Raw genomic sequence first — 20,725 nt, forward strand, 5'->3', positions numbered from 1 at the left:
ACCCCTTTACCTGATTTCCCTTTTGTGTATTAGGCAACGGAGAATAGTCGTTAAGCTTTTTGTGTACAACTGAGACTAAAAGAATCTGCAGATAATGATAGAAGACGCTATTTGTCAAAGGTCTGAAGCACGACTACAACTGAAAACTACCACACAATTGGATAAAATACAAAAGTAATTACAAAGGAAGAAAAACACTCAGAACATCAAATTTACCTTTATTCAGTGATATCTTTGTTCACATCACTGTTCTCTTTGTCCTATATTATATAGTTAATAATTCTTAACCTTAAACCAAAAGACGGGAAATTTGCAATTACTGATTAACAGTAATAGTTAAAAGTTCTCACTTACTAGGAAATGAGATGATTTCATTCTAAAATGCAATAAAAATTAATAGCAGCATTATCTGATGATAATTTTGAAAAATACATTTTGTTTTCTGTTCACTCATATCAGTCTAATTTACTTTGGAGAAAAAACATTGGGACACAAGAATTTCATTAATGAGAATGGGTAGTGGGACCCAAAAAGCTTCTATTTTAAACACATGTATATAGCTTTTAGAAGAGTTTGTTAAGAGGAGGAACAATGTGTGATCAAAGAAAGGGGGTCGGTGTGAAGGCATTTGCTAAGTGTACAGCAGGCCAGGTTCTGGAACCTCAAAGTCTTGAGAAATGGGGAAAATTCCAACACATTAAGCAGGAAAATAAATTCAACCAAGCTGGTTTGGAAAAATTCATGATTGTTTGTGTTTGTGTGTGTTTTATAGAGACTGTGTTCCAGAAAAGTGATCTAGGTCATTTTACAGAGCAGAGCTCTCCAACCCTGTATTTCCCATAAAGGTCTAGAAGTGTTTAAACTACATTATGGTAGCTAAACTTCATTTATCATTTACTTGAAGGATGTGTATGTACACAGAGTACAGTGGAGCAAATATAATATGTCAGAGATTAGACTCTGTTAGAGATTCAAATAGTGGTATGATCTAGTTCTGCCCTTTGAATTTATGTCAATTTAGAGACTTTTACCTTCTCAGGTTCAATCTGGCCTAATCTTGTTAGAGAGCCTTAGAGCAAAGATTAGAAATTTCATCAACAAGCATTCTGGTCAACTACTAAGTCATATTAGATGCTTTTAGTTTTTTTCAAAGAAGCAACTCAGAGTGTCAGCAAGCCTGTTTAAACAAAGACTTAAAGAAATCTAATAACCTATTAAAACAATTAGCTGGACTGCATTGAGGAAGTGCAAAAATAATAATAAAATCACATTTTTATGGTATAAATTACTAGCTATTTTGGGAATAGGTGAGATGGCTCTTTTTTTTTTTTAAAGACAGAGTCTCACCATGTTTTCCAGGCTGGCCTAGAACTCCTGGGCTCAAGCCATCCTCCTGCCTCAGCCTCCCAAAGTAGCTGGGGCTACAGACACACTCCACCATGCCTGTCTAAAATGACTCTTTAAAAAGTTGATTTAAAGATTGTTTTATTTACGATAAAAAGCAAGGAGCAAACAAAATGGGAGGGAAGTGTAGAAAGAAGAACAGATGATAAGACAGAGATTATGCCATTTTTACACAAGCTAAGATAAAGTATTTTGAGAAATGAAAAGATAAAGTGGGTTTTGTCTTTAGCTTTAAAAATAATATTATATGTATCAAACATGAAATTAACTAAAATATATTTTGAAGCTCAAATAATGTATGAGCAAAACAAAGAAGTTTAGGACGTAGTTTCTGCTCCAAGGAGTTTGCGGTTATGGTGGAGTGTAATCACCTTAAAGGTTAACTGTAAAAGATATAAATGGAAGTACAAAACAATGGAAATGGTGTCACAAGCCTGTGTGTGATTAATCACCAAATGTGTGGTACAAACAGTAAATGTAACATGGTTTAGAGGGGGTAGTGATCACCTAGGACTGGACAATTTTAGGAAATCTCTTTTGAGAGGGAGGATTTGAATCCTACTCTGTTCTCTAGTCCCTCCTCACCCTCAACTCTCCCTCTATTCACATTATTGCTCCACTGACTATTATTCTCACTGAGTTTGTCTTCATTCTGAATTCTTTGGCTTCCTTCCCTCTTTATTATTGCTTAACACGAGCATTCCTTCTTTCTCTCCTATCTCAGAAGATATATCCTCCCTTCCTGAAAATCATAGCTCCACCTGATTCACTTTCTCTTCCTCATCTGAATCATTGTACCAATAACTATCTTCTTTCCTGTTCTTAAAACTGTCCTTTTTTTACTAGTCCTATTCTTCAGCTTATAAACATACTAAGTTCACCCCATCCCATGAAAAGTTCCTTTGACCTACAATGCTACTATCCCCTGGCTGCCAGCATTCAGGGCAGCTGGGGTTGGGAGTTTCACTGTTGAGCATGTAGATTCTCACTTAACCCCCAGATTTAATAAGGCATCCCTAATCTCAGTTACCACAGGCATTCCTCAAGGTTCTGTTGTACCTCTACTTTATTCTCACACAACAGTCTCCTACTTGTTAGTATCAACTTGAAGACTATAGCTATTATTTCTACTTGGACTGCTAAACTTACATCCTCAGCACTGAGCTCTCCTCTAAGCTTCAGGCTTGCATTTTCCATTAAGTGTTGCACATGACCACATAGATGATTTTTAGGCTTCGCCTACTCCTAAATCATTGTTCTTAAACTTGCCTGCACTTTGGAATCACCTGAGGAGGTTACAAAAATATCTATGCCTGGGTTATACACCCAGATATTCTTATTAATTGAACATCAAGGTCACTGTACTAAACAGAGTTAATTATCTTCCTTTTCAAACTGTTCCTTATCAAAATGTGTCCAACCTCTGTTAATGGTAACACTATTCTCCTCACTGCTCATGCCCAATTCCTTTAAGTCATTGTTAACTCTTCCCTCAGGCTCCATCCCCTAGATACCATATCCTATTATTTCTTCTTCTGTAACATTGCTCTTACTTTTTTCTTTGTATTATCATAGCCACCACTGCTTTACCTCAGCTGCCTTTAGTTATTGGGCTAGTTTCCTAATTCATTTTCTTGACTTTCAGTCCATTCTCTTTCATTCTATCTTTGTCTTCTGTTTTTATGGCCAAATTTAATCACTAAAAACACTCTGAGCACACTAGTAAAACATAACTCTTCAGCCTGATATTCAAAGCTGCCCAATATGTATAGCTCAAAGCTTTACAGGCTTTATCTTCCACTAGGTCCTCGACCCTTCCCATAAACACATGGACACTCTGTGCTCAAGAAAGCCAGACCATTCACTGTTCATTCTGTGGATGTCCCTCATTGCTCTTTCCCCTTTCCATATTTTTGACTATGCTATTTCCTCTGCCTGGAATGCTCTCCTGCCAGTATCTTCCTACTACCAATTTAGCTAAATATGAGAGACCCCTACCAAATCCCTCTTCTCATAGGTGGGAAAAGCCTTCCCAGAGCCCATCAGATTGAAATAATATTCCAACCCCCAATCTCCCTGTCTCTTGTGTGCCCGATTATATTATTTATCTCACAGTTTGCCCTAATTTAGAACTGTAATGTGTATGTACACATCTCTCTCCATTGCTAGGCAGTAAGAAAGGAGAGGTACAGTGCTCTGTCCAGAGCTATGTCATCATACTGTAGTTACATTTTCAATATTTATTAATGTTAAGGATGGATAAGAGCAGTATAGATAGAATAAGAAAAACCATGAGCAAAAGTAAAGAGAAAAGAAAAGGAAAAATGCATTTGGAAGGCAGTGGATAAACTAGAAGATTTAAGAAATGAAACGCTGGCACGAACCTTGACTAATCAGCTGGAATCAAGGGACACGCTAAGGTGTTTGGCCTTTACCCTGTCACAGAAGGTTTCTAAGAAGACTGTCTCAATAAGAATGATTATCTAATATACATTAGGAACCTAAGTTTTTTCATCAGTAAAGTGAAAATTACAAAAGGAGTTAGGACTTCTAGCTTTGTTGGGAAGAATGAATGAGAAAGTCCAGATAAAAGGCTTGACATGAACCTAGACCATAGTAAGCCTGCTGTGAATGCTAACTCCATTAATAGAGTATGTTATATAAACACACGTGCTGGTTACATAATAATATCTAAGACGTCAAAAGTAAAGAAAGCATTTCTGATTTTGATTTCCAGAGCTTGAGAAAGGAAAGAAAAATATATAGAGAGAGAGACCTCAGGAAAACATTACCGAAACAGAGATGGGCAGCCTGCGGGCCAGTGCCTGTAAAGATAGCAAGACAATGGTTTTTAGCTTCTACTGCATTTCACTGGACACATACTTCCTTCTTTTATTTTCCTCCTCTGTTCCTTCTCTCTCTTCTTTCCTTTCTCTCTTTTCCTTTCACTTAGTCTCTTGCTTTAGGCTTCCTTTCTTCTCTCTCCCCTTTCTCATTCAGTGAGGTCCTGGCTTTGCTTAGCCCTGCAGGGGGCAATGCTAAGTTAAGTGTTGCCCTCAGCAGGCCAACAGAGTGTAAAGATGAGAAGCTACTGCCCCAACCCAAAGCAAAATGGCCTGGAAGCCTCAACGAGATGGGTCCCGGAGCTCAGGCCAAGTAGGACCTCCAATCTAGTTAATGTTTCCTGAGAAACATAACCTTCATTTAGGCGCAGTGGGAGGTAAGACTGGGAATGTTGTCTGTAGTGCAAAAAGCACTACAGTACCTTAAAAAAAAAATCTTGGTGTCTGGTAGCATCACAGCTACATAAATGGCTATATTCTAAATGAATTCCAAACAGAAGGAAAAAGCAAAATGTGGACATTTCAATGTCTTTTGACTACACTAGATGGGGGGGATACTCTGGGTATGAGAACAGTTAAACAAGCATTTGGAGTATTCAGGATGTTGAGTGCAGGTGTGTGTACATTTGAAAGCTGCCATTTTATAAGAAGTCCTAGGTGACTCAATAAACACAAGAGCCAGAGCAGAGTAATCCCTTTAGCAGGCAGGGCTCTCCCTGGCTCTGCCTGCTCCCCTGCCAGAAACAACACATTCCAGGAAAAAGTGTAAATCATACACTGAGGTAATTGTTTCACACTTTCAAAGAATTTACTTATTAATTTTAAAGTGTTTTTTAGAAGCAATTCTATATCTTGCCTTCCTTTTTTTGTGCTTAAATACTTATAGATTTTTTTTAAATTGACCTCTACTATATATCAAAAAGCCCTTCATATGTGTTTACTATATATTATCTTTAAAATGGGTCAAACTGAGTTATAAAATGTGAGTTCTGCTAAGAAAAGATGGCTACTTTCCATAGAATGGAAGTTTTTATCCAATACTATGCATCTTTACAACTTTAGTTATTACAGATTTAGAGATTTGGCACTCTTGGACTATATTGGAAAAAAGTAAACTACATACTCAAGTCAATGACATTCCCCTGTGTTGATCAGGGACACCAAAGAAATTTCACTCCCAGATTCTTGCTGAGCCAAATGTTTCCACCCTCAAGGCCACCAGCAATGGAAGTATAGTATGAAACAACAAAATAAACTATGGTCTTATATACCATGGTCACCATGATAGGGTGATCAATAGCTGTCCTTTGACCTAGTACCTATTTTTATTTTCTCAAGCATTTTTTTCAGTCACCTTGATATAGTGTCAGACCATTAAAAAAGTTCCTCATCTTAGATCCACCCACATAGCTGATAATATGCAAATTTAAGTGCCTCAAGGAGATTACAGGAACGATTTTTTATTGGGTTCTATCACAAACTTAGTAACCACACTGATCTTCAAAGAAGTAACTCACTTTTGTTTCTGTCTTTCAAAAAACGCTTTTGAAGAAAAGCTGCCCTTCTGATAACAAAAAAGGGGCTATTGAAAAATCCACAGTAGAAGAAAGAGTTCTCCCTAGGTACTGAAAATCAGGACTATATTTATATAGTTCAGCAGGAAAGGAACTGGACCGGATACTGGCTTTTAGAAAGAATTATGCACAGAAGAGGTAGAATTGGTAATGCATTTACTACTCATTTGCTTGCATCAAGAACCCCATTCCATTTCAATCTGCCAACATCCTAATTAAGATGATCTAAATCTTGGGTAATCTATTACTCTAGATATAAGATAGCCCAAACTACATTAGACAAGATGTTACACTATGTGCTTACACTGAAATGATAAGCCCACTGAGCAGAAAAGCATGTCTTCTCTCATGTCTGGCCCAGCAGTGGGCAGAGTCCTCTGTCAGCACTCAGTAAATAATAGCTAGGCTTTTTTGCCTGTTTTCATTCTTTCTACTACTTTAGGCACAATTTAATTTTACTATACCATTTCTGGTTCCTGGTGACAACATACACCTGTGCTCTTCTTTGCATGAGGAAGACAGCAACGTGTCTCAAATAGTTCTTCATAGATGTGTGCATCAGTATATGCGAGACTAAGAATATATAAATGCAATTCTCATTTATTACCTTAATGCTGTTTCTGAAGATCTTATATTAAAGGACATGCTAAAGGACTGCTAAGCTTCCGAGCCAGAAAAGGAAAGAATGTAAAGACACTGCTTTGTCTCACTAGTGCTTTGGAAGAATCAGGATCAAGTTCCATTCCAGGAAAATAATACCCAGTTGCACTATTACCCAAGAGTTACCACACAACACACAGAAAATATCTTACCAAGGTGCTCCCCAAATCATCTCCTTTACACTACTTTAGTTAAGGAAAGATATCCATAATTTATTAGCACAGATACGGGGTTGAGATTTAGGCATCTCGTAAACAAACAAACAAAAACACGTTAATATTGGACCTGTCTACTCTTGATAGCTAAAGAAAAGTCAGGTTGTCAGTGACATACCCAAGTCAAAGGCCACAAAGAGGTACATTTTCAGCCAATATCTAAAACTGTCATTTGTACAGCTTAGGAAACATATTTAAGAAATGTCCTTAAGCGACTCTCCTGCTATCGTTGAACAGATAACACTGATGACCTTCATAGTCTGCTATCCATTTCCAAAGGATGATGACTTCAATCTAAGAACCTCAAAGAAGGCAGATAAAATAAGCACAACCCTAGAGTTCAAGGCAGCTAACCCTCTGTCTCCTATCACTAAGAAAATGAAGATGTTGGTTGAGACTGAGGCTAGGTCACTTTTACAGTAGCTGTAAAGTTTTCTGAATTCACAACAAAATCTTCAAATATTATTTGTTCTGGAAACTTATCTGTTTCTTTAAAAAGGACAAAGGAACTGTTGTTGTATGCTTTCTGTGATGCAAAGTTTGATATGCTATGTGGGGAAATCCTGGCCTCAATTCTAAGACATCTGTAATGATGCATACTTTATAGGTAAAAAGTAAAGAAACAGAGAAGAATAATATTTTAAAGGAAGCAATGTGCAAAATTTAAGAATGCTTTCTTGCTTTCAGTATTTTGGTTTTTGCCTTGAAAGGTCAAAAAAAGAATGTAGCCTTTGTTAGGCATTGGATATTCACTATGTTTTGAAATCCCTCCAGCTATACACCATTAAAAAATGTAACATAGTGACAGCCTAGTTTAAGGTGATAAACTTTTACCAATCTATCTTTAAAGTATAAAATACATAATTATAAGCATATTTTCAATTCTTGGATGTGAGTGCTGAAGCTATATTTCTAGAACTGGTGAATTCTGTTCTCTATTTCCATGTATAAAAGATCTCACAGTCCTGGGAAAACACTTTTTTAAAAAATGAAATACAACAAATAAGGTATGCTGCCGAGTCCTGGGGGAGAAGTTTCCCAGAGTCTTTGAATTTCCTCCTATCCTCCTTCTTTACAAGATTTCTAAGACCAAGTCCTTTTCTGCAGTCTCTTAAACAAGGTAAAAAAGAAAAATATCCCCTAGATATATTCCTTAGATTTTCTATTATGCTTCTCAAGTTCCCGGTAGCTTGTGAAGTAAACCTAAGATGAATTCTGGAGTTATTTTTTATTATGTTTTAATTTTATTTCCTCTTTAGGTCTAAGATGAAATAGATGATCATAACTGCTGTGCTTGGAGATGCATTTCATGGCACAATTTGTACATGACCTGTGCAAGGTCACATTATGGAAGAGGACTGACATGACAAATAAGAAGCTGAATCCAGCTTTTAGTCTTGGAGAACTTCAGGGTAACCCATTTAAGCTTTCTCTATTTAGTGAAATATGGCAATAAAAATTTCTGCTTAAACAGTATATTTAGATACATTCTGTATAGAGACCTCACTCTGGCTTGGATTGTGTCAATTAGAGACATAGCAGGGATTACTCCTCAAATCACTGATCATTAAGGATCATTTTTTTGTCATATTGTGAGCCTCGTGCAGATTGTGGCAAGCCAGCCTAATCATCGTCTACAACAAAGTCCCAGGTTCCAGCCACACCACACCTTTTTACACTTCTGTGTTTCTGCATGTGCTGCTCTCTGCCCATTATTTTCACCCTGGCAAAAATCCTTTCTATTCCTCATTTAAAGCATCAACTCCCCTGTAAATCCTTCCTTGATATCCCCAGGTAGGGTTAGTTATTTCCTCCTCAGTGTACTCAATGCACTTTGTACCTAGCTCTATTATTTATCAGAACTATTATAATTATTTGTTTATTGTCTCTACCACTAGACTATGAAGGCTTATACATTTACTCTTATTTAGCATTTCCCAAGAGCCAGGCATTCTTATAAGCACTTTAGGTATGTCAATTCTTTTTAATCTGTATCACAATCCTTTGAGGTAGATATTTTCATTACCTCTATTTCACAAGTGAAGAACCCAACTCAGGCAGAGAAGTTAGGTAATTTTCACAAGGACACACAGCTAATATGTGTCAGTTGTTGAACTCAGGCAGTCTAACCTCAGAGTCTGAGCTTCTCTGTTAGTCTGTGTGTTTGCCCAAGGGATTAAGGGAAGCAGTTCATAAACATTAAATAAAAAGAAAGAATGATCATTTTGATTTTTCCACAGTTTCCTAAGCTTAAATTAAGAAATGTATTTTCTTTGACTTAAATCAATTTCACATTCACCCTTGAGTATGGGGTAGTTCGTTTGTCCAGTGAAAATTCAGCCTAGATTGAGGGAGAAAGAACTAGTTGGGAGGTAGAAGGCCTACAGTTTTTCTGGCTCTGCCACGTCAAGGTCCAAACTCTCAGTGCCTCCCTCAGCTACTGCATCTGTAGATACCTACAAAAGCCTCTCGTCATAGCTGCTTTTAGATGCACTATGCTGTGCACATAATGTGACAGGAAAATGCTCTGGAAGAGAAATACTATTAATTAGAGAAGCAAGTATGTTATTCTTCTAAACTGATGCGACTCAAGGCATTTTCACTTTCAGAATGATTCAAATAGAAGGGGGTTTTTTGGTGGTTGTTTTGTTTTTTTAAGAAGTGAGGCCCCCAAATCATTAAGAACCAGATGTACTTATTTTTCCTCCTGATATTTAAATTCATATCTCAAGTCCCCTCAGCACAATTTCGTCTATTTTACCTTTTAAGTCATTTTTTAATTCTTATATTTTACATGTGTTCTTTGAGAGATTTGGAAAATTCAAAGATATTTAAAAATATGTAATTGCATATCATAGGCCTCTTCCAATTTTTATAATTTTCTTCTAAAACATGTTTAAATGGATTTATAACCTTTCATTAGAATAAGATATAGCATAATTTAATCAAATGGTCCCTGTTTTAAACATTTCAGTTAATACCAGTTGTTTGCTGAGTGAGGATCATATAGTCCTGCAGGAAAAGGGCCTATTATACTGCTTCTCTGGGAGCTTGTTGGAATGCTGATTCTAGGGCCCCATCCAGGAGGTTCTAATATGTCTAGAGAGGGGCCTGGGCAAGTAGGTCGTCTTTTTGAGAAATGCTGACACTGCCTCTCTTTAATAATACTTTCTCCTTTTCATTGGGTTATTATCAGCTTTATTCCATCTCAATACCTCCCTCCAAACTGAGATAATTAAAAGTGTCTATTTCCAAGTGCCTTAGTGAATGGAGTTACTCGTTTTCAACATAGCTTTTTTATTAATTTAGGTGATCGCACCATTTCTGCAGTGCCACTCTGGCACACCCCCACCTTACCACCACTCACCCCATCCCACTCACACATGCCCCACACTACAACCTGGCCAGGAACAGGTTTGTTTATTTTTTAAGAGATAGGATCTTGCTCTGTCACCCAGGCTGGAGAACGGCAGTGCGATCATAGCTCACTGTAACCTCAAACTTGTGGGCTCAACCTCCAATTCCTGGGCTCAATTCTCCTACCTCAGCCTACCGAGTAACTAGGACAACATGTGTGTGTCATCACGCCCAGCTAATTTTTAAATATTTTTTTTGTAGGGACAAGGTCTCACTATTTTACCCAGGCTGGTCTCAAACTCCTGGACTCAAGTGATGCTCCTGCCTAGACCTCCTAAAGTGCTGGGATTATAGGCATGAGCCAACTCGCCCAGTCAGGAACAGGTTTTTATATTGCAACTCAATGATGTCATTTCTCTTCTTACTCCAGAATCTTCCATTTGGCTAACCACAGGTCACCCAGCTTCCCTCGCACACTCCTCCCTTTCTAACCACACTGGCCTGCTCACAGGATGTCACTTCCTAAAAGAAGCCCACCCTGATGCCCTGATCCAAATCACTTCTCCCGGTCCAACCATGTTCATCACTACCTAGAGTGCTGTCTCTCACTAGTATTGCTCAGGGCCAAGTATGGTGCCAGGAATTAGAGATGAACAGTTAGCCACAGTGCCTATCTCATGGACCTTGTGGTGAAGTAGGGGGGACAGACAATAATCTATGCCTTCACAGACCTTGATATGCTGTGAAAGAGAAGAAAAAGGAGCAAAAGAAATGCTGTAAAACAGCATCTGGCATGTAGAATGCACCCAATACAGGATAGCTTTTAAAAAGCATGCACTCAGTATATTCTTATTACATAAACAAAACACAATGAAGTTTTTAATTGTATCCTTTCTCATCATCCTTCCTACTCCCAGCCCCCACACAGCCAAAGCATTAGCCCAACCAACTTCTCTCTGCAGCTTGCTCCTTAAAATAGCTCCATGTCTTCCCTTAGAAGTCTGCTGAATACACTCTCCATTCCATATTATTAGTTCCAGCTTTGATCCTTTCATCACGTCACTTCCTAAAATATGTGCTCATGTGCCAAGCCACTTCTCTTTCTTCCTTCAAGTATTTCCTGAAATGTGACCTCCTCCATGGAGCCTTCTTTAAGTGAAACTGAGCTCATCATTCTATCCTCTGTTTCCAAAAAATAAGTTAAAGGTTGCTATTTGAGGTTCCAAAGCTATAAATTGCCTAAGCTTTTCACTGGCTGCATGGGTCTCACCATTGCAGGGCTGGTTGAGTTTCTCCTCTGCCTGCATTTAAGAATGTGAGTCTAAGAGGACAAAGTATTTGTTTAATTTGCTCTGTATACACTTAACACAATGCCAATCCACATGGATGCTGAATAAATGTGATTTGATGATGATTTACTTATTTCTCCATGCCAGGAGTAGAAACTGTGAACTCTTAAATCTGTTTCCCCCATGTTACAAAATGTTTCAATGCTGAGTTTATTATGAGACTGGTTTTCTGCGTTTACTTTCACAAAGGAACAGATACAAAGGAAGGGAGTGATTACATGAAAATATCAAATTAATAAAATTATTTTCCACATTGTGAGTCTAAAGATACCTTTAGAACAGTGGCACTTTGTATTAAAAGGTGCCTCATTTAAAAGTTCAACTGTTTATGCTTTATGGGTTATTTTGTAAATCTAAAACGAATAACCAAAACACATCAATACTCATTTTTAAAGTACTTGTTGTATTCGGTGCATGCACCATTATGGAGAACTTACACTCAGAGCAAAAAGATTTGTAGCAAAGCATATGACCTTCTTCCCACTACAATGACCATCCCCTAATTAGGCAATGCATCTGATAGTCATTAACAGGAATGAGATAATGAATCACTTTCTCTCTTCTTTGTTAATTTGCTGTAACCAAGCGGCTAATGGATGTCAGAGCTGAGTGATTGCACTGATTATAGTGATTTATAGTTGCAACAAAACAATTTAAAACCATTCTGATTATTCATGTTAAAGATGCTTTATGTTTTGTTTACTAAATGTTTTATGTCCCCCTTTCCCTCACCCCTAAAGTATTGTCCCCCTCCTACCCTGCCACTTTTCACAAAAAGACCTCTTCCTGGAAAACTTGAAAGTTGTATGCTTTTTTTTTTTATTGTTTTAAACTAAGCCATTTCATTTTGTTTATATATATAGAGAGAGATATAAAGTTTACCCAGTAGAAACGAAAAGCCTTAGGGTTGGAAAGAAAACTTCAGTGGTGCCTAGTTCAAAAGAAGACAGAAATAAGAGGAAATAAGGCAAACTTCAAGCCACTTACCTTGGGGCTTCCAGTCCCTTCCTCATCCTCCACAGACACATCAGTAGCCAGTATCTCAGCTTTGATGGTATCCAGAGCCCTGAGAATCCAGCTGTGTTGCCGTTTGATTTGCCTCTGCAGCTCCTTCCATTGACTTGCAATCATCCGCAGCATGTCCTTCAGTCCTTCTCCAAAAGAAGGGGAAAGCACAAGTTGTGGACCTGACTGCATCTTTGCCATTATTATTTTTTGTTTATTAAATTAGGTGGCTATTTCACACAATATACATATTGCTAAATGACCATTGCCATCACCTGCCATATTAGCATTTGTCACTCAGAATAGAGACTCGCAATTCTTGACACACAGCATAAGGAAACAAAAATGTGATAACCGCATAGATGACTACTTTGGAAATTGACTTAGACTCAGTGTATTGACTGAAAAAAAATTCATGTGGAACAAAAATCACAATGCATAAAAATTATTAACACACGATAGCTTCACATTCCAAATAAAAGGCTCTGTTTGTATTTATGTAGAGACTTTAAAGTGATCAGAAAGATGTATGGGAATAGGTAAAGTCAATTCAATGAGAAATACACTAAATGGGTCAGAATTAAGGCAGCAGTCTTTAATATTAGCAAATCTAATTAATACTGTTCTTTTCCTATTTAGCTATGGTAAGTTCAAAGTAAGAGCCAAACTGTAAGTCATCCGGTCTTGCGGTCTTCTACTATCAGGATAAGTATAACCAAATGACAAAACTATTTTTTATTTACAATCTGTTCCTCATAAATACGTTAATACTGGAGTAAGAATAGGTTGAAGGCCAAAAACTCTGCTAATGCAAGACCAGCATAGAATATGCAAAATGTTCATGTGTGTAAATTGGCAGGGAAATAATATCTCTAGACTGCCCGCCTTATATCTGTAATGATATCTATAAGTACTCTAATGCATATGCATTATAACTAGCTGTACAATTCTCATTCATTATCTTAATGTTATTTCCAGAGCACCTACATCAAAAAGCACGTCAATGTGAAGTTTTCAAGAATGTGATTTCAATTGAAACTCAGGCGAACAGCAAGACCCAAATAAAATGAACAGACCATTTGGAGGCAGTATTTCATCTTATAAGTATCACAGCATTGTATGCAGTATATGAAACATTTATAAATCTTGAAGGTCAATCTGATAATGTAAATATTAATAATACATAAGGAAGTGAATATATGCAGTAATTTACAGCAATGCTTCTTCATTCTTAATAGTCTGGAGACATAAAGACTTGCAATATTTCAGGAGGATTTACCTGCTTTGTGAGATGCAATAAGCTCGAGAAGTTGCTGTCCTTCCTCCTCCACAGCTTCCTTGAGAGCACAATGACTGTCTACATTCAACTTAAAACTCTGCAAGGAAAAATATGAGAATCAAACCCTGGCAAGGCAGTTACACATAAAACATCCACACAAAATTACTTGGTACTTTTTATCAAGAACCACACAGCCCAATTTACCCAATAGACAAACTAATTTGCAATACTAAAAGCTATTGATATTTGGGATCTGGGCTCAGAATGGTTCTATTAGATTAGCTGAGTGCATCTGTTTGGAAACAGCTGACAAATCTAGAAATTCATTATGTTTTTATGAAAAGTCACATCCCGTAGGCTATATCAAGAGTAGCAGTGTTCTATAAAATACACTGAATTTCTACTAGCACGTATGAGCTCTTTTCTTCATTTTTTAGAAATGTTAGTGATAGCACTATTTATGAAACCATAAAAAAATTGGCAGCATAAAATACATTAGCCTTATGTGCACATATATAATATAAATCCATTAATATAGTAGGGTTTGATTCAGCTCTGTTTCTCAGACATCACACAAACCATAGAATATAGAAGTGGATTTAGATGCTATATTGAGGAGTCAAATGCTTTTCAAATCTTTGCTTTTTAAAAGTTTATTACTTAAAATGTAACACTGGTTATAAATGAATACATCAAGCACATCAGGGGCATTTTTCATTCATGATAGTCATCCAAAAGACAAAAACTGCTATCATGGTTGAAACACAGAGCCAGTTCTTTCAGGAAGCCTTCCCTAATGCCTTATGTGGAGTTAATTACTCCCTTCTCCCTGCTCCTTATAACTGCTTCTATTGTAGAATTTGTCATACTTTATGCTGCTTTATTTCTATCTTTGGCTACCAAATTATAAGTAATTTGAAAAATTGCCAGTTTCACATTTATCTCCAACTCATGACACAAACAACGTGTTCAATAAATGTTTGCAGGAATAGGGGATAACTGTTGAACTTGTTCAATAACACTCTCTGAAAGGAAAGGTTTCCATTTAAATATTTCAAGTAACACAGATAGTTTTCCAAAGATTCTTGTATCTCTGGAATGTTACAAGGCGTTCCAACCACAGGAAGTCCAATGGAGAGTAATCATAGTAACCCTCTGTTGAATCAATGGTTTGTCTTTAGGGTAAAAATTCATTCCATGACTTGACTAATTGGAACAAGCATGGATTTCAAAATATTGTGTGCTAAATTGTGGCTTCCCCATGACAGGTCTCCAAGATATACATGTTTTGCTCACATTAAGCATTTATTGAGCAATAGTTGTATATACTGCACTGTACTTGGTATTAAGAATATTTAACAGAAGTTTGAAATGATACAGTTCTGAATGGAATGTAATTTGGATTAAAGATGTTAAATAAGAATAAATTGTTAAATCAGGTATTCATTCATTCATTCATTCCCTTAGAAACCATGTACTATGCCCATTCTGTACACTGAGCTGGGTAACAGAGATTTAGGGGGTATAAAGCATGGCCCCTGGCATCAAAGGGCAACTGAATATATTACCAGGAGAACGAAGTGCAGCCTGAGTCATCTTGGATGTTCAATAATGAGTCTGGGCTCTCCTTTTCTTACTAGAAAAAAGGGGTCTTTTTAAAGCTCAGAAGACAGAAACAGAATGGTCAAAAGAACCCAGAAATGAAGGGGACAGGGACATGCAGATCAGATCTTGAAGTATAAAGATAAAAATTTTGACTCAAAAAAATTGACTCCAAAATGAGGCATAATTTTATCTGACTAGATGTATAAGATATAGTAAAGTTTCAGCCAAATATGACAGAAAGTCACAATATTAGGTTTCCTAAAGTAAAACGGTCATTCATCATTTTTTGTACTATCCCCTTTCAGCTACATGTATTTGGTTGAATAAAATATGTCAACGTACGGGGAGCTTGATGCTTCTGATTAATCCAAACAATAAAGTGTCTATGAAAAATTAAGTATTTATTATTTTATAGTCAAAATATGGCTGCATTTACTTTTTGCCACTGCCATGGAAATCCTCAACTCTGAAGCAATGCCATACAGGATGAAGTAGTACACGTGTGTTTCAGGGAGAAGAGACAGGGAAGAGAAACACCTGAGATCAACCTGAAAGCATCAAAATTTAGGAAGAAACCTATTCTAGAAATTTCCTCATAATGTAAATTTAGCCTAGTGCTCTCTTTGATTCACTGTTTACTTACAACAGTCTTGTTTTGAATGGTTGGTAATCATGAGTTTCCAAAGAGGTGCATCAGGCCTATGTCTCAGAGCAAAAGAGAACCTAAGGACCTGTAAGTAGGTTGGATAATTTGACATAATTGAAGGCAAGAGTATAGAACAGATGCAGCTGGAATTGGCTCTGCCTCAAGATGACGCAGAAACATTTGATTAGGAAATTGGAAAAGATGAAGTATTCATTATTAGAAAAAAGATGATCTGATAAGCTTTATGCTGTAGAAAAGAACCATTTAATATAACTATTACCAAAATGATACAATACTGCTTGATTTTCAGGTGCACCCATTAACCATTAATAATATCAACTAAGGAATTTACAATGGGCCTCTGAGAAGGCAGCTGAGTAGGCATATTAACCAAATGGTCAGTTAAATTTCTGGATGCTAAAGGATTCTGTAATAAGCTCTCCCCATTTTGCTGCCACCTCTTCCCTAAGGAAGGAAGCTTAGAAGAAAGGGTTTTATTTTCTTTCCTTGAACTTGATACTTGGACACATTTCTTCAGCAATGGCTTATGGTGTATAGTACCTCTGCAATATCCATAGCACTCCCTGAAAATGCAGGGCATTCTTTGAAGACTGGATTTATGGCAAGAACATTGCCACTGGCAGGTACCATGGTCCTATGTCACTGATTATGTGTAATTCCATAAATATGAGTACTCTAGGTCCTGGGGGACACCAAATCTTTTTTGGCATCTTTAAAGCAGCATGTAACTGAACAAATAGCAGAGACTAACTAAGGAAATGAAAAAATACAATGACTGAAACAAAGCAGTAGAGTATCAAAAGATGATACATCAGAGACTGACCAACAGGCATTTCCATTACTACAACCTCTGACATCATCAGTTTGTATAGATCTCGCTGTATTACTTCTTGGCAGGACTGAAATTCGGGTGTGCCCACTGATTATACTTTGGTCATGATCAGACCTTACAAAGCAGATAAAATAATACAACTAATACCATTCCATTCATATTTCTTAAGTCTAGCTTGATGGCAGTGTGATGGTCGTGTGGACATAAAAGGAAACCAAGGAAATGTATGCCTTAATGGAAACAAAACAACAACAAAACACAAAGAATGATTATTCATAAGGGATCTAAGAGTAGATACCAATCTCCTAGTACAGGAAGTAGTGGGAAAGACCAGAAGCACATTCAGAGGCTCAAATCTCAATGGGATACAGTCCTGGCAGCATCTCCCTTCATGAACACAAAATTCAGTCACCCCACGGAATACTGTTAGTATCTGCTGGGTCCACCAAGTTCCATGAGTTTGTGAACAATCAGAGAGGCCAGAAAGAGTTATTGAGTGTTTTCTGACCTAATTTTAGGTTTTTTAAGGCATAAGTTCATATAATCAATATTTATTGAGCAGTCTTTGCCAGGCTTGTAAATAACAAAAGTTAACAATACACATTTCTGTCTTCAAGCAGCTTTTATTCTATTGGGTAGAAGAGAAAAGAAAACTAGTAGTTTTATATGACCCAGCATAGAATAAATGTGCAATTAGAGTTTGGCATATAACAAAGAGTGGTGGACTTTAAGAAAACTAAATAGTGATATGTCTTGCCCAATGAGATTCAAATTTTTTCTAAAATAATTAAAGTATTATGCTGACCAAGCAAAAACAAGAGTGTGGCTACATTCCATATGAATGTAGTAAGTTCCAGATAGGTGCTGTGGAGACCCATGTTGGGAGCCAGGCTCAGCAGAGCCTGGCAGGCAGCTTGTGGAGAAAGGACTGATTTGTACACGGGTCTGAAGACACCATTTATTCATTGTAGTATGACACAGGGAGCCACAAGCAGCTAGGTGTGGCTGGGACACGGTGCAAACAGGGGAGATGGCAGCTATGGATAAACAGGATTTGACCCCAAGAACTATGAAAGAGTCATGGAAGTAAAAGTCAGTGATACGAGAGAATGACTGGTGCAGACCTGTGATCTAGAAAGATCTTTTTGGCTGCTGCATATAGTGCTGATTTTAAAAAGGCAGACTGGAGACAAGGAGGCCATTTAGGAGGCTGTTGTGGTAATATAGGCCAGATGTTTCTGCATGCTCGTATTTTTTTTAATTAAAAAAGGTATGCTTTTCCTTCTAAATGAATGGAAGAAGAAAAAATGGAGAAAATCTTTTGTCTTTTTAAGTTTTTCTCAGCGCATGAGAGCTGCATGTGCCAGAATTAAGTTCTTTGGCTGTTCTGATGATAAATACCAGAGGTTATTAGTCAGGAGTCTCCAAATGTGAAAGACATATTGAACTGATGAACTTTTACTCCCACTGTCATTTTAAAGAGATGGTATATATGCTGATGAATAAGACACTTGATGACACTTTTTCTTCACACAAAAGATTTTTACTACCCTAAGAAAATGAAAACTTGCCTTTTTACAAGGGCAAGAGGAAGAATGTGTGTTCAGTCAGAAAAGCCAAGGCTTGAAAAGTCACCTGCTATCTGCCTCAGGCCATCTCCGCCCCAGCTCCACTTTGAGCTGTGCCCAGCACCATTCTCCATTCTCAGAGGGGCTCCTGGTACAGAAGAAAGCCATGCTCACCTGCACAGTTTCCCTTCCCCTCTCCACAATGCCAGCCATAGAGGATGGTCACATGCACTGGTCCTCAAAATATAAAACATGCCTTCAAAATGCCAATGTGTACCAAGAATTAGAAGATTTCTATGAATAAACATTTAAGAACCTCCTGAAAACTTGATAAGACATTACATAGCCACTAAAATGAAACTAAGCAACCACATGGAAAATACCTAGAACATATTACAAGCAAAAAATGAATACTCAAAATTGCATCTATGATAAAATTAAAGTTATGTAAATAAATAGTCTTAGTAAATAGGAAAAGAAGACTGCAAGGAAACACAACAAAATGTTAACATCTTTTATACACGGTAGGACTTGAAGTTACTATAGTCTGATCTTATGGAACAAGTTCTAATTGCTTTAGTTTTCTGAAACATAAAATGGAAATGATACTAACTTCTAGGTTGTTGTGAGAATTAGAGATAATGAACGTAAAGCATTGAAGCAGTGCCAGGCAATGGGGGGGGGTGCTAAAAAAGATTCATGATGAATTTTAAAATTTATTTTCTCTATTTTCCAAATGTTCCATGTAATAGATGTATTAGGTCCGATTTTGAATCAAAAGTTTAGTTTCTTATATCTCAAATAAGAAGAAGTACAATTAATCAAAGTATGCGCCTAAACTATCAACACAGTTTTGCTGTCTTAACAATAGTTTGTGCCAGCAGCGAGGAAGCCTGGAGATCGAGAGGTGATGAAATTGTGAAAGGTATTTTCCACAGTTTGTTGAGAACTGAATATTTTTCCCTGCAAGTAGGGGTCCAAAGCCTCCAAGAAGTGGTAGTCAGTTGGTGCAAAGACTGGTGAATATGGTAGATGACAGAGAGTTTCCAAGTCCAGCCTCTGCAGTTTGAGCAGTGTTGTTTGTGTGACATGTGGTAGAGCATTATCTTGCAAAAGGATTGGCTTGTCTCTGTTGACCAATCTCAGCTGCTTCATTGCAAGCATCTTCATCATTTCATATAACTGGTCGCAGTAGACACCCACTGTAATTGACTGACTAGGTTTCATGAAGCTGCAGTGGATAATACCAGTGCTGGACCACCAAACAGACACCATTAGCTTTTTTTTTTTATGAATATTCGGTTTTGGACTGTGTTTCAGCACTTCATCTTTACCCAACCATTGTGCCAAATGCTTATGATTGTCAAAAAGAATCCCGTTTTCATCACGTGTAACAATACGGTGTGGAAATGGTTTGCCTTTATGTCGTGACAGCAAAGAAAGGCAAGCTTCAATACACTTTCTCTTCTGACACTCATTTAATTCATGCAGTATCCATCTATCCAGCTTCTTTACCTTGCCAGTTTGTTTCAAATGGTCCAATATTGTTGCAATAATAACATCAAACCTTGCTGCTAATTCATGTGTAGGTTGAGATGGATTCGCTTCCACTGCAGCTTTCAGCTCATCATTATCCACCATGGTCTCAGGTCATCCACGTGGATCATTTTCAAGATTAAAATCACCAGAAGGGAAGTTCTCAAACCATGGACACGCTGTGCGTTCATTAGCCACATCCTTCCCAAACACTTGGTTGATATTTCACACTGTCTGCGCTGCATTGGTTCCGTGATGGAACTCATATCCAAAAATAATGTGAATTTTTGATTTATCCATGGTTTCACAAAAATTGTCAAATAAAACAAGAAGTGTTAAAGTGAAATGTCAGAGATATCAACTGTCCAACTTGGTACTTAACGAAATCGGACACTTCATACTTAATAACCTTAATATTTTATGACCTTTTTCTGGTAATAAGTGTCCCTTATTGTTGAGGCTCTCTGAATTCCTCAAGGGCAGACACCCGGTCTCCTTTGATTTTGTGTCACTACCCAGCACAGGCTGCCCACAGAGGCCACCCCAAACATAAATGCTGCTATGTGAGACACGGGGACAGCAAGCCCAGACTGAGAAACCAATGATACGGATCTTCCTTTTGCCTCAACTGTGTGTCCTTGGATGAATCATTTAACCCATCTGGGCTTCTGTTTCCTTATCTATAATCCAAGCATTTGAACTCAACGTTTTCCAGTCCTTGAATATTTTGATTTTATCCTCTCTAAGCCAGGTGGTTAAGTATAGGCAGCTTGGGAGAATTTTTATTTATTTTAAACTAGAAAATTTTCAAAAGGGAAAGAACCCCAAAGG

The 20,725-nt window shown here is 37.4% G+C and overlaps 1 protein-coding gene across 2 annotated transcripts in view; it reads right to left on the reverse strand.

Moving 5' to 3' along the window:
* The window catches only part of AKAP6 (A-kinase anchoring protein 6), a 451,824-nt gene that overhangs the window by 204,365 nt on the left and 226,734 nt on the right, over positions 1-20,725 (reverse strand). Inside the window, exons 6-7 of one of the 2 annotated variants that reach the window (XM_045569009.1) lie at positions 13,687-13,783; positions 12,390-12,553 (exon numbers count right to left, since the gene is read on the reverse strand). In XM_045569009.1, the coding sequence (XP_045424965.1) occupies positions 12,390-12,553; positions 13,687-13,783 (261 nt within the window). Of the gene's footprint in view, positions 1-12,389; positions 12,557-13,686; positions 13,784-20,725 lie in introns of both variants that reach the window. The other variant, XM_045569000.1, reaches the window with a different exon arrangement.

This window comes from Lemur catta, chromosome 1, assembly GCF_020740605.2.
Source record: "Lemur catta isolate mLemCat1 chromosome 1, mLemCat1.pri, whole genome shotgun sequence".
Taxonomy (NCBI): Eukaryota; Metazoa; Chordata; class Mammalia; order Primates; family Lemuridae; genus Lemur; species Lemur catta.